Source organism: Dryobates pubescens, chromosome 18 (assembly GCF_014839835.1).
Source record: "Dryobates pubescens isolate bDryPub1 chromosome 18, bDryPub1.pri, whole genome shotgun sequence".
NCBI classification, from domain to species: domain Eukaryota; kingdom Metazoa; phylum Chordata; class Aves; order Piciformes; family Picidae; genus Dryobates; species Dryobates pubescens.
In genome coordinates, this window is record NC_071629.1 from 2453312 (window position 1) to 2466875 (window position 13564).

Below are 13564 nucleotides of genomic sequence, written 5' to 3' on the forward strand. Positions count from 1 at the left end.
AGCATTTCTGAAGGAAAAATGCTGCAAAAAGTACTTCAAGAAGAAGGTCACCCTTTGCCTCTTCTCATGGGAAGCAGACCCAAAAAGTCAGGAAAAAGGCTGTTGTAAATTCCAGACTAACATGGCAGTATGATATGAAAATATACTGGCAACTTTCCAACTCTTACTCTCCACCAAGGCTGTAAACTGTCATAAAGACAGCTTCATTGGCTCCCCAGTGCAGGAAAATCAATGAATATTGTAAGAGCAGTTTATTGAATGTGTGTCAAGGCTTCCTGGTTTTCCTCAAGTCGGAACATTTTATGGTATAATAGAAGGATATGATCGATGGCACTTCAACAAATCATAACTATTGAAGTAGTTGAAAGCAAGGGAGAGACCGTGCATAGTTCAAGATAGTGGAAGGTTCTCACACGTCAGTTTTGGACCCACCAAACCTCAGCCACATTGCATACCTGAACAATGGAGCATTTGTAATCTTGGAAAAAATATTTCCCAGCAAATGTAAATGGTAAATATGACAGCTAGCCACAGGGATATGCTCCTGAAAACAACTTCAACATCATCCTCCTCAGCAGCAAGTGATGAACTGGCCTGAAATGTTTCAGTACAGCCAGTCTTACACATCAATGCAGGATTTCTTGGGAGTCCACAGAATAGAAATGTTCAATAAAAAACTAATCTAAGACATTAGTATGCCAAAAAACCCCAGCTCTATCCTGAGGTTGCTGTGTCCAAGTCTGTGAGTAGAAAGAAGTAACTAAACCTCAAAGTTTTAGCAGTCTGAGCCAGGGAGGACTTCAGAATATGGTAACATTGTCCCAAGTGCCCTTGCTTTTCACCTCAGCTGGGAATAAACAATTTACTGAAGTAGCAGGAGGAGGTAGAACATTTGGCTCTGCCTTTGGGGATCAAAGGTACCTCTCCACCTTTATCTAAGCTCTGCCTCCATCGCTGAATCACGAAAGAGAAGTACAGAGTAATTTAGGTTAGAAGCGATCTCAGGAGGTCATCTGTTCCCACACCCCACCCACAGCAGGGCTGACTTTAATGTTGGATCAGGTTGTTCATGGCCTTATCAAGTTTTGAATGGCCTCCCAACACATCCAAGGACATCCAAAGACACAGCAATGCCCACAACTCAGCTTTGTTAGTCTGTTCCCTGTTAGGAAAGTGAAGCAATGAATAAAATGGATTATTACTGTTGGGAGTTTTTTGTTGTTGTGAGGGTTGTGTTCTTTGGCTTTGTATTCTTGTGGTTTGGGTTTTTTTCAGGTAGGAGGGTTGATTTTGTTAAAAAATCCTGGGACAAAAATAAATGCATCTCATTAGTTCAACCTCATTCCTGTTACAAAGGAAATTACTTCAAATTGCTTTTCTCTGGCAGAGCTAATTTAAAACTATCTTATGCCACCACGTGGGATACTCTTAAGTGTGAGCTTTGGTATGTACGCCTTGCTCTTACATACCAGAAAATTTTGTCCTACATTAATCTTTCTAGCCTTGATCAACACAAAAAATCAGAAGTGTGATGAAGTTTATGCTCATTAACAAACAAAAATGTTAATGAATGCAGATGAGACCAGCACAACTAACTTCCCCAACACTCCTTTGCCTTTCAGCAAACAAAATGAGGCAGACAATGTTGTGCTGTACCTCCTGAAATCAAGGGGGAACTAAGTGAACGGTACTGAGGACACTGTCAAGCAGCATTACCTCATGCTCCAAGAGCGTATTTCTACATGAGATGAAATATTCTTGGTTATTGGAGTACCATGATAAAGAATACATTGTGATAAAGAGGAAACACAACTTACCTATTCATTTCTTCAAGGCAGTCTGTTGCAAAGTAGAAGCTCTTTATTTTGGGGTGGCATGCTTTGAAGGCACTACAAAAGAAGCAGAAAGAACATAAACCCCCACTTTCTTTTCAAGCGGTTTGTCTATAAATACGCAAGACTGACCAGCTCTGCAGTTCTTCAGGATGCTACAGGTTTCATAGGCACTTTGAATCTTCAGTCTCAAACTGTAAAGTTTAATTTGTAGAATGAAGTTCTTTGAGAAGTGCCAAGCTAAAATAGAAATCACTGGAATAATTTCCACAGCAAATTATAGCAGATTTGACTCAATCTTTAAAGTCTGTACTGTTTTACTCGTGTAACTGGTACAACATTAGTTGTACATCCTTGACTATACTGACAAGAGAGCAACTCCTGTGAGGAGTGGCTGAGGGAACTGGGGTTGTTCAGTTTGAAGAAAATCAGGTTTGGTGGAGACCTTGCTCTCTACAACTCCATGAAAGGAGGTTGTAGCAAGGTGGGTGTTGGTCTCTTCTCCCAAACAGCAAGTGACAGGACAAGAGGAAACAGCCTTAAGTTGTGCCAGGGGAGGTTTAGGTTGGGCATTAGGAAGGATTTCTTCACCGAGAGGGTTGTCAAGCCCTAGAAGAGACTCCCCAGGGAGGTGGTTGAATCATCACCCCTGGAGATATTTAAAAGACTTGTAGATGTGGTGGTGCTGAGGAACACAGTTCAGCAGCAGACAGGCATTGCTCATATTCCTTCTTCTTCAGATGTCCCTTTTTTTTTCACCAGTGTAACTCAGTTCTATCGGACTGATTTCATCAGACAAGGTCTAATTGTCATTTTAGGCTAGCAACACATAGACACCACTGCATTGCACTGTATTCAGACTACATGCATGAGATAATTATCAGCTCAAAATCTTACTGCTGGAGTGATTATAGTTTGTGTAACAATGCTTTTTCTTAACGCTTTTCTGCGGTAGAAGCCCTAAGCTCCTGCTCTGCTGAGCAGGTATTTGAAAGCCGCTAGGAAGGATACTCAGCTTTCTTACAGCATTTTGGAGAGACTGTAATTAAAATAAGAACTGCTATCAAGGAGACCACAAACTCGAGCACTAACGACTATTATTTTGATGAGTTGGCAAATGTTAAGAACCTCACACTGCCATTCATAACATTTGTGTTAAAACACTGACATTTAGATGGTAATTACCAGATGTAAGAATTAGATTAGGAATCATTACACACGGTGTTACGAAACACCTCTGATGCAACCTTTCTACTATTACTAGCTTCAATGCAAACCAGTGCTTTATTAATTACTATGATTTACTGCAGTGTTCAGAGACAAAAATGAAAGCTGAAGAAGCTTCAGCTGGACATACTGATTTTCTTACGCATGAACACAAATGCATACAGTAACTGTCTCTCCTAACAAGAGTTCTACGGAAGGAGGAGATAAGAACAGAGTTGTCTTTGTGTGCAGCTTCCTTTCTCCTGAGATCAGAGCTGTGTAAAGGGTAAGTTTACCTTTGCACAGAGGATCATCATAAAACATCTTAATTCCACAAGAGAAGACTCAAGAGGCATTTAAGTATTGTTTTGGCCTCTGGACATTGATAATTTCACCTGCAGATCTCCATCTCCCTAGCTGCTTGTAGTTTGCAACTGAAGAGAGTGAGTTGATGGGGGATGCTGGACAGGGAGGAAACTGCCGATGCCCACTAGATGGCAAAAGCTTGTTAATGATATCTCCTGACTCCCCCTCTGTAACGCCAGCTGACTACCAGCAACTACAACTGCCCGAGCAAAACAGATGAGATCTGTCTGTGAATAAGAAATGTGAAAGAGTTTTGAATATGTCTTTATGCACACATAGACGCATTACATTGGCAAGTTACACATTGCTAATGACACAGTAATTAACAAGTACTATACCACCTTACAGAAGCCCCTTACTGTTCTCTTTTAATGCTCAGAATAGAAAGTAATTACCAAACAGACACTTCTGCATTGCTCTGCTCTTTAAGCATGAGATGGTCTTTGCAGATGTATTTTTGCTGTGATGTCAGTACACTATTTTCAGTTGGTCTGACTCTGTGCAACATCTCCACTTGCTAGTGTTCCATTTGCCCAACTGTCTTCCAGTCCTGGGATTTAAGTATTGGCTTGAATTGGAGAGGATTATGTGGTGGATCTGAAGATTCTAATCCTCTTGATTAATCCTGTTAGAACATCACATGATGCAGTTGCTGCTTGTAAATAGGATTATTTTCCTAGACAGGAAATTTACATGCATAAAAGCATTAATATGCCAATATTGGGGTTTCAAAGTCAACCCTGTAAAAGTTAGACTATGTCAGAACCTGAGAACGGCTCCACTGCTCTCATGATGTATTTGAATGTTACATCCTCACAGGAGCTGTGCCTCAATGAAGGTAGAGAGTGGACTTGCTAGAGAGATGAATCAGGATTATACAACAGATACAGCTACTTTCTGTAGGACTTCTGTCTCGCTTATTATGGGATTTGTGACTGTGTCATAAAACACTTAAAGAGCAAGAATTTTTTTCAAGGATAAATGAGTTAAATGCTGCAGCTCTTCCTGCTTATGCAAAGGATTCTTATGTGCTAAGTCACAGCTGAAAGATGTAGTCACTGGTTACTCCTTAATACCTTTTAACCTGATATTCTGCTGATGGTGAATGCTTAGAGCTACAGTAATGTCCTCTGCTGTTACATATTTACATGCTCTGAAGAAAACAGGGGTTTGCTGTTATGAAACAGATCCCAATTGTGTGGGAACTTTTGATTTAAATGGTTTACAGTTCTGTTACTGAGCTGCAAAATATGACAATAAATCCATCTTCATCTGCCACAAATGTCACAAAAATTGTTGTTAGGGAAGCATTTAGCTACTTCAGCATTAAGAACTGCAGAAGTCTCCAGGGGAATAATTCTAGATGTATAGAGAAATATGAATAATGCCCAAGCTTTATATATATATATATTTCCCTTTGGTTTGTTTTGGAATGCCCAAGACTGGATGCAGCAATCTACATGTGGCATAATAAGGGAATAACCACTTCCTCCATCTATTGGCTGCACTCTAGCAAACATGGCCCAGGAAGTGGTGAGCCTTCTTTTCCGTGGGGGCCTGCTGGTGTCTCAGGCTTGGTTTGCTGTCCACTGAGGCTGTCAAGTTACTTTCAGAAGTAGTAATAAAAATTACAACCTTTGAGGTACAACTTCATGTCTACCTACACTGTATCAATGGCATACAGAATTCTGAGTGCACAGTTTCAGTAGGAAGTGCCCAATGTATGGCACATGCTTGCATAAATTTGCATTAATTATGCAAGGAGAATTGTCACTAGGTGGAGATTTTTGAAAGTTCAGGCAAAGCATTAGTTAACAGTGATTAATTACTTATCTAGTGCCATTAATCTTGGAGCTTCATCCTGGGGCATTACAGTTAGCAGCATCTTTGAAAATAGCATGATATTCGTGTCATGCCACATCACACAAACTTCAATAATTAAGGTTTCTAAAGCAGTATGATTATTTTTAATCAAGAAGATGCAGGTGTTGCCAAAAAGCAGTGGAAAGTTTTTCAGTGTCAGTGCAAGAAACCTCTTCTTGCAGGGACAAGGTCGTTCTACATCCAAATATAGCCTGGAGAGAGCTAAACCCAGTCTGAGATAATACCACGATTGGTATCATAATCAGGGTACCTTCATTAAATACATTAGTGAGGCAAATCATCAAACCATACAGAATAAAGCATCCAATTGCTGTATACCCTTATGAAAGCTTTCTGAAAGCTATTCCATTCACTCTCCACTATGGACATCATAAAATTCTGTAAAACAGCAGTCACCATCTGACAGAACAGTGGAAAAGACAAACCTATTCGTTATCCTAGTAAGACCTCAAATTCCTCTGTTCAGAAAGGTTTGAACATTTCACACTGATGGCTCTGAAAGTAACAGGAATTTGAAAGGAAATGCAAGCTGAGTCCCAAAATGTTGTCAGTTTTGCTTTTGATAGGGCTGGAAGAAAACTAGCCCTGTGGTTTCAGCTGGATTTCTTTATTCAGTAATATATTGAGCAGTCTTTTCAGGCAATTTTAATTTAGAAACAAATGAATCTGCAAAAAGGTAAAAAAAGAAAGAACTGAGTTTCCTTCCCCTGTCCTTAGTAACTCTCAAGGTAAAACTGCTTCACTAGCTTTTGCATTGCTGTTAAAATGAACTCAATCATATAGAGGTAAGAACACCATATGATTTATATTTTCAGATTTTAAGCCTGCAGTGAATTTTAGGTCACATTCCAGCACCTACTAAAACTCCACTATTAAATGAAAAAGATATCCAAAAGGGGAAAGAAGTGAGAACTGATCTTGTAAAACCTGCCTTTCCTCGCTCTCTGAAAAGGAAGCAAGTAAATCTTAACTGAAATGTTTCCCTCTGGTCCAGTAGAGAGAATAATGAAGTGGGAGTTGGACCTTTTGTAGAATATGCTGGATCAAACCCTTGATTTCACTTCTAAAAGGAATTCAGCAGAATCAAACCACAGGAAGCTGTCCCTGGGCTCACCAGAACCATTAGCTGTTCAGTGGGATCAGGCAATGGCAATCATGCTCAGTCCCTGCCTCAGTATCACGGCACAGAAGAGGAGAGGGCAGTGCCTTGGAGGACACTTGCAGAGGCTGTGGGTTAGAGGAGGCTGTAACACAAGCAGGGCCCTCCATCCACTCACGCTGCATATACCAAAATGTGAGCACAACACTGGATTTACTTTCTCTGCAGTTTTCAGAGAGGCAGGTAAAATAGCGGCAAATGTGGGTTTATGATGGGGGAAATACCTCAATGACAGCACAGGAAGGAAGCAAGCAAGGGGAAATCGAGTTTGGTGAACAAAGAGAATACCATTAACATCTTCATTATACTTTTACCCCTGCACTTACCTCTTTTTGAAAGGATTTGAAGCCTGAAGGAACTCAGTTTTCAGTTGTGTGCAAACTTTTCGCTAATCAGACTTTTTCCTGTGTATATACCCTACAGAAATTGTTCTCTAAGAAGTGTTCTGAGGAAGAGTGTTCTAATGCTTGGAGCAAAGCTCTGAGAGCTATTTCTAGCTGTGCACGATGACCTTCTGTTTGATCTCGGCTAATTCGCTGAAATTTGTTAAGTGTTTTATATTCTAACAAAAGGGTATAATTTTTCCTGCATTTTTGTTCAACATCATTATTAATATCTACTCATCCCTCAGAGGAGTTTACAGTGCTCAGTTCATGCTGAATTTCTGTAGTGATACCCTCAGCTGAAAGGAGTATACAAGCACAAAGGCACTGTCTTTGAATTCTCAGACAAGCAGCAGTGATACCTCCAGACAAGAACAAGCAACTGAAGAGGTTTGATTTTCTGATGAGCAATCTCTATTGTTATTCATATCTTCACTATTTTTATTGTACATGTGTTCACAGTTACAGGACTTGCATTCCTCAGGCTGAAACGGCATTTAGTCATTGAAAAAGCACACCAGAAGCTCAGGATGCTAGCTATAAATAGGAAAGTTTCAGTAAGAGACTATCTTTAATACTGTGCTGTGTAGCTCCTCATGGCAGCGAGGTTTAAATATCCGGATGCAGCATGCAGAAGACCCACACAGATAATTCAGGAGATAGCAGCAAAGTGCCAGTCTCAAAGCATTAGAGTTGTTCTGTTGGACAGCTACGGTTTCTAATCCCAACACTGCTTGCAAACAATTTCCAGTGAGTGTCTGTTATTAAATATGCCTTATGGGTGGCATAGCTTAGCATATGCTTTTTACTGGGAGCATAATGCAGTAGGAGCAATATGCACATAAGCAGTAACAGTGTTCACTTTGCATATGGAAGCTAAATATTTTAGCAGTTGAGAATAACACAATATTGGGTAAGTAAAGCTTCCTCCACAAGGGAGTAACTGGAGGTTATATTCACCACCTCTTGCAATGGTATTTTAATGGTATTTCCTAGGAGAATTGTTTATTGCACGTGCGATCCTTATCAAGATGGCTGTACTGAACCTAGGAAAGTTTTATCTCTTTGCAAATGCATTAATTAGTTTTTACTTCACCTATTTAACTTGTAACTGGTCTATCTGCAAAGCTGACCAGAGCTGCCCAATTCTTGTAAGACAGTTTATGGAATTTACATTAAGTTGTATCTCTTATAATAAAGAGAAACACTAAAGCTTAAGTGGATCTCATGTATTATTTACAGATTTCAAGGGGTTTTGTGTAACTTCTTTGTCTGGGCTTTGCACATTTTCAGTACTACATGCAGTATGCTTCCAAGAGAAGTCCTTGAATTTATAAACAATTGACACATTACTTACTGTTTTCGTCTGCATTCGATTGCTCTGTCTATCCTGAACTCAGGTAGACTAATGAATCCTTCTGCTTTTTCATCCTATCAGGAGAGAAGAGAAAGTGATGGTGAGAAAGAACATGGAGAGAGAGAGAAGAGAGCAGTAGTCATTTTGGCCTTACACTGAGAGCAACTATCCAATCAATTAAAATATTGACCATATGTTCCCCATAATATTTTTACTTTTAAAGTGTATTTGCTTCCCTACACAACATCAATAACTTGTGAAGCAGCTAAGCTGACAGTCGCTTAAAGGAGGTGCAGCAATCCTAATTCCCTTTTGCTGCAGTTCACAGGAAACCTTTCAGCACCAAACACAGCACTAAAATGGTATTCAAGACATGAAGAGCTACAGAGAAGAATTCTCAGGTTCTTCATCACATAGCCTACATTTTAAAACTGGTTTGTTGATGCCTCCTTTCAAGCCACGGTTGTGCAGACCATCTGCCCTGCTAATACTAACCAAGGAGGTTCCTACAGTGAGCTCACCAGTGAGGAAATGGAGAAGTAATAACTAGAAAGTCTCTCTTGTCACTTTTTTGCTTCTTTTGAAGTGATTTACCAGGAAGCCCAAGGAGACATATTAACACCAGTCAGACTTTTGAAGAGTATTAGCAAGTGCACTATGAATTATGGCTTGGCTGTAAACAACAGACTGAGAATCAGTGGGACACACAAAGGCTATCACCTTGCATGCAACAGTGTCATACAAACAAAATGAACCACTCCAAACCTGAAGGTCTTTAGCACCCACAGCCTGTGACAAGACTGCCAAAGGCAACTGATGAGTAAATACTAAACCTAATTATACTGGTGAAACTGTCCTCTTGAAGAAAATGGAAAGTGTGGCGTGAAAAATCAGTAATCAAAGCAGGCTGTATGCAGACAGCTTAGATCAGGAGCTGAGGCTCAGTGTGTGCACATGGAAGAACAGCAGTCCAACCATTTTTGGCTTCTCCTTCCATTATTTTTCCTACATCTATGCAGATTGCACAAGCATAGCCCAGTGATTTTCAATAGCATTTCGCCAAGAACAGCATTTTATACAGGAGAAACTGCAAATTCCAGACTAATTCAGCAAAAAGCAAAAGGAACATCTATATATGAATAACTGTCAGATAAGGAGATCTACAAATTCAGATTTTCACATCTGCTTCACATAATGCTTAGCTAACATCCATGGTTACACTGTCTGCATATCCCCAGACATCTGAAACCAAGGAGAGCTGAGTGTGAACATGATGCTAGGCCAAATAAATAGTCTGTGGAAAAGTCTTAACTACTGATGTGTCCATTTCTTTAGGAGTGCCACGAACATCTGCTATTTTATTAAGCTTGAACGTGGACTTGGAGACTTTAAAACAACAATTTCAGTTGAATTGTTTCCAGGTAGAGTGACTCTGACCTGGCAATTAAAGTGGCAGTTCACTAACATGTGCTACCATGTGAAAAAGTAGACTTAATTCAAGGAATTATAAAGCTTAAGATTTAATTTGGGCTTTCTCCAAGCAGAGTGTACTTACATTCTGGTTTGTGTACCAGTACAAGGACGAATCCTTCAGAATAAACCAGTACTTTTTCCATTTCTGTGTGAAATAACCTTTGGCATCTTTTTTCTTCCACAGCCAACCTTCACAATCTCCATGCCCCAAGTCTTTGCAGGAAATGCGTCTTCTGCTCCCACTCGTTAGAGAGCTCCCTGGGAAGGTGACAATACTGTGAGACACCTCACTGAATGGAAGAGTGAAAGAGCTCTTGCTCTCAATAGAAACACACTGGTAATTTTTAATGATAATTCAGTTCAAAATCCTTCAAGTCAAATCCCCTCCGGTTTCCAAATTCAACAATGCTCTGCAATTTTGTTTTCAGCAGGAATACAAAATGAAAAGGTCCTGCTTTGTGCAATGCTTTATTGAATATCCACAGGGTTCCCTCCTGGGGTGGGGGGCTGCATCTTTACCTAAGATGCACACCATCATTCCAAAGTGAAACTGCATTCATGTAGCCCTCAATCTGACAGTCAAGGATATGACCCAGTCTGTGTGCAGATGTAAACACTCCTGTATATTCCCTGTTACTACTTTGGGCAACAGAAGGCCTGTCACATTCTGGGAATTGTTTTAATGTGGTTTTTATTGTCAATATTTATAGTCAATAGAAAAGAAAAATCACCCACTTCCATAAAAATGCACTTGCTCACGTTTATTCTATCCTGAATTTAAGTGAGGAACAATATTTCAACTTGACTGTATCCTGATTAAAGTCACATCAGTAGAAAAAGGGTTTTTTTGGGTTGTTATTTCAATATATTCTAATAGAAAGGCTCAAAACTTCAGTGTGCCTTGTAAATATCAATAGGAGCAGTGCCCTTCCTAATTAGGGCATCATTTCGCCTGAAAACGACTATGTAGGACATCTCCTTAAAATATTTGGCTTTTGGTTTTTTCTGTGAAAAATCAAGTTTATGTTGTACAAAGGTGATATTTGCCCTACAGATATGAAACAGTGAAGACATTTAGATAACATCAACCCCTCATCCTTTGTGCTGCAGCACTCCACGAGGTTTAGCTCTCTTTAGAATAAGATACTGTGCTGTGTCCTGGTCAGCTTTAGAATATTAAAAATATACAGTGCAACAAAATGACAATTTCCATAGAAAGGAGACCAAACCAATAAGTAGAACCAGAAGAGCTCACTGGCCATATACTTTCATATGCATTTATTGTGCTGTAACTGTTTTCCCACATGTTCATTGTTTCAATAGTCTCAAATAGAACGTGAACAAAGAGAGCAGAAGGAAATGGCAAAATCCACAGACAGGACCTTCCTTCTGCTGAAGTCAGAGGAAATTTCATACCAACTTCAGCAGTATTATACCTTCTGACATATATATTTGGTATTTTAATCTGGTTTTTACTATGAGATTCAGAAGTATTTGAATTAAGTTGAGCTTTGGCATTTGATCCAGATTGCTTATTATGAAAGAAGTCTCATTTGCTAGTTTCAGAATGTTAAGTTAGTTACCTTTCGACCATTTTCTGCTTTTTACCCTGAGGGAGGCGTAATGGAATGACTGTAAGGAAAGAAAAATACATTATGAAAACCCAGTGGTGCAGGTAAGAGTGGTAACATGAAACAGCTGGCATTTACTACCATATCTATGCTTATCTTAGGGTTAGGATCATTTGTCACAGGATCTGATTTTTGCCTTTTTATTTTTCTTACTACTGTCATCAATATCACAAACCACACAGTGCTAAATGAAAATCCCATTTCCCTTGGTTATTAATTACAACTGCAATAGAATAACTAAGTGCTCTTTGCATGACTGGTTATGCAGCAGTTTGAAAACCAAGGATGCAAACTCACAGAAATGACCAAACAAAAGGAATGATACTTGAAGTTTAAGTGCACATAAGATAGTTATATGAATATTCCTTCAAAATTAATTATCCACCACAGCCATTGTACAGCTAATGTGTAAAGTCCTGTGTTCAATCACATCATGCTCTTTAATTGTTTGCAGCCATAGGAAACGAGTTTGCAAGATTGGTAGGTTGACTCTGAGGAGAACAGAGTTAAGTCTGTGCCTGCATAATAAAATTGTTATGGATTCTTAATAAAAAAAATGAAAATCCCAAAGCATTTAATTATTTAAACCCTTTGAAAGCAAGGATACTACTTCCTAGATGGTAAGGATTTCCCTCAAACATGTCAATGCTAGGGGAAAAACTATGGAGAAAGTAGCTGCCTGGTGGGTAACTGGCGCTGCTTTTGCCAGTAGGAAACCCAGCTCACGTTCACAGTGTGACAAAACAGCAGAGCCAGGGAAAGGACAGCACAAAAAGGGCCAGCATTGTTATTTCCCTATGTGACAGTGAACAGCTGAGTAGAGGGCCAAGGAGAAGGGCATCTCAGTCACTGACACTGACAAATAACTATGCTGCTTTAAATACTGACACCTCCTAGACCACAGATCTTCTCCCAGAGATCATCTGACTGCTTTCCCTGCCATTCCACAGCTTCTCGCCATGTGGTCCAAAAGCAAACGCAGCCTACAGAAGCCCTCAACAACAGCGGTGGTACAATACGTGAAATAAATGTCACAGTATGAACATTGGGGATTAGAATTTAAACACAAAACCAAACCAATGTTTAGGATAACAAAGAATTCCACAATTAAGCACTAGAGGAAAGCAACAGCTGAAGAAAGGACTGCAGATATTGGAGAAGCAAACTTTTATTTGGAATGCAAGAGGAGGAGGAGGGAGGTTTTTTCACACGCACAGATCTATTTGCAACCCTTCTGCAGGTTATCCACTTGATAGGGTAGAACATCTACATTTTGTAGTGACTTGCAGCAATCAGCCATTCTTGACTTCTGAGAGAGATGGCTCAGAGAGCAGCAGCTTTCTGTGTTCTGTTATCTCAGCCTGTGCTCCCAGTCAGTCACAGTCCAGGGATGCTTCACAAAAATGCTGTAATTCTGACAGGTGACATAACCTGATAACTGCAAATTTATCTATGCTTTGAGCACGAGAGAAGACAAAGATAAATGCTCGCAAACAAAAGTAAGTCTGGGAGGAAGTATTAAAGCTGTTCAGCAACACTGGGAGTTTTTATTGATGTATTGCAAGTCACTGCAGCAGCGCTGGTCAGTCATATTGTGCCAGCTAGAGTTCTGTGGTGACTGTGACTGAAAATTGGTTGAATGTTCCTCTTTCTACATTAAAATGCATTAGGAGAGAGCAAATGTCTGTTTCTGAAAAAGAGATCATCAAATCTGTTCACAATTTAGGCTAAAAGAATTAGGAAGGAATGAAACCCTATAATTAAATTACAGTTTTCATATGTGATTAAACTTAGAGGACTGTATGAAAAATGGAAGAACTGGAGGATACAGACAGTAGCATACTCACCAGAAACTGCTGTGCATCATTCAGTATCAAAGTATACAAATAATGAAAATACAAGCACAGCAAATCAAGGAGAGCTGAAAATATTAGCCCTTCTGAAAGTTAGTCCTACTCTGTTGTGTTTCTGTATACATACAATGTATGCAAAGCAGGAAAGCTAAAGAAAGCGTAAGGGCTTGTTTAGAAGGGCTTGTAATGATAGGATGACAGTCAATGGTTTGGAACTGGAGCAGGGCAGATTTAAGTTGAACCCTAGGAAGAAGTTCTGCACAATGAGAGTGGTAAAACACTGGAACAGATTTCTCAGGGAGGTGGTTGAGGCCCTGTCCCTGGAGACACTCAAGGGCAGACTTAATATGGCCCAGAGCAGACTGATGGGGTTGGACAAGATGCACTTTGAGGGTCCCTTCTAACCCAATGCAACCTGTG

At 39.8% G+C, this 13564-nt stretch overlaps 1 protein-coding gene across 1 annotated transcript in view; it reads right to left on the bottom strand.

Annotated features, from left to right (window-relative positions):
* Window positions 1-13564, bottom strand: part of LOC128898093 (connector enhancer of kinase suppressor of ras 2-like) — a 193134-nt gene that overhangs the window by 14949 nt on the left and 164621 nt on the right. The window contains exons 18-21 of the mRNA XM_054169610.1: window positions 11244-11292; window positions 9743-9918; window positions 8188-8261; window positions 1818-1889 (exon numbers count right to left, since the gene is read on the bottom strand). Coding sequence (XP_054025585.1) covers window positions 1818-1889; window positions 8188-8261; window positions 9743-9918; window positions 11244-11292 — 371 coding nt within the window. The remainder of the gene's footprint in view (window positions 1-1817; window positions 1890-8187; window positions 8262-9742; window positions 9919-11243; window positions 11293-13564) is intronic.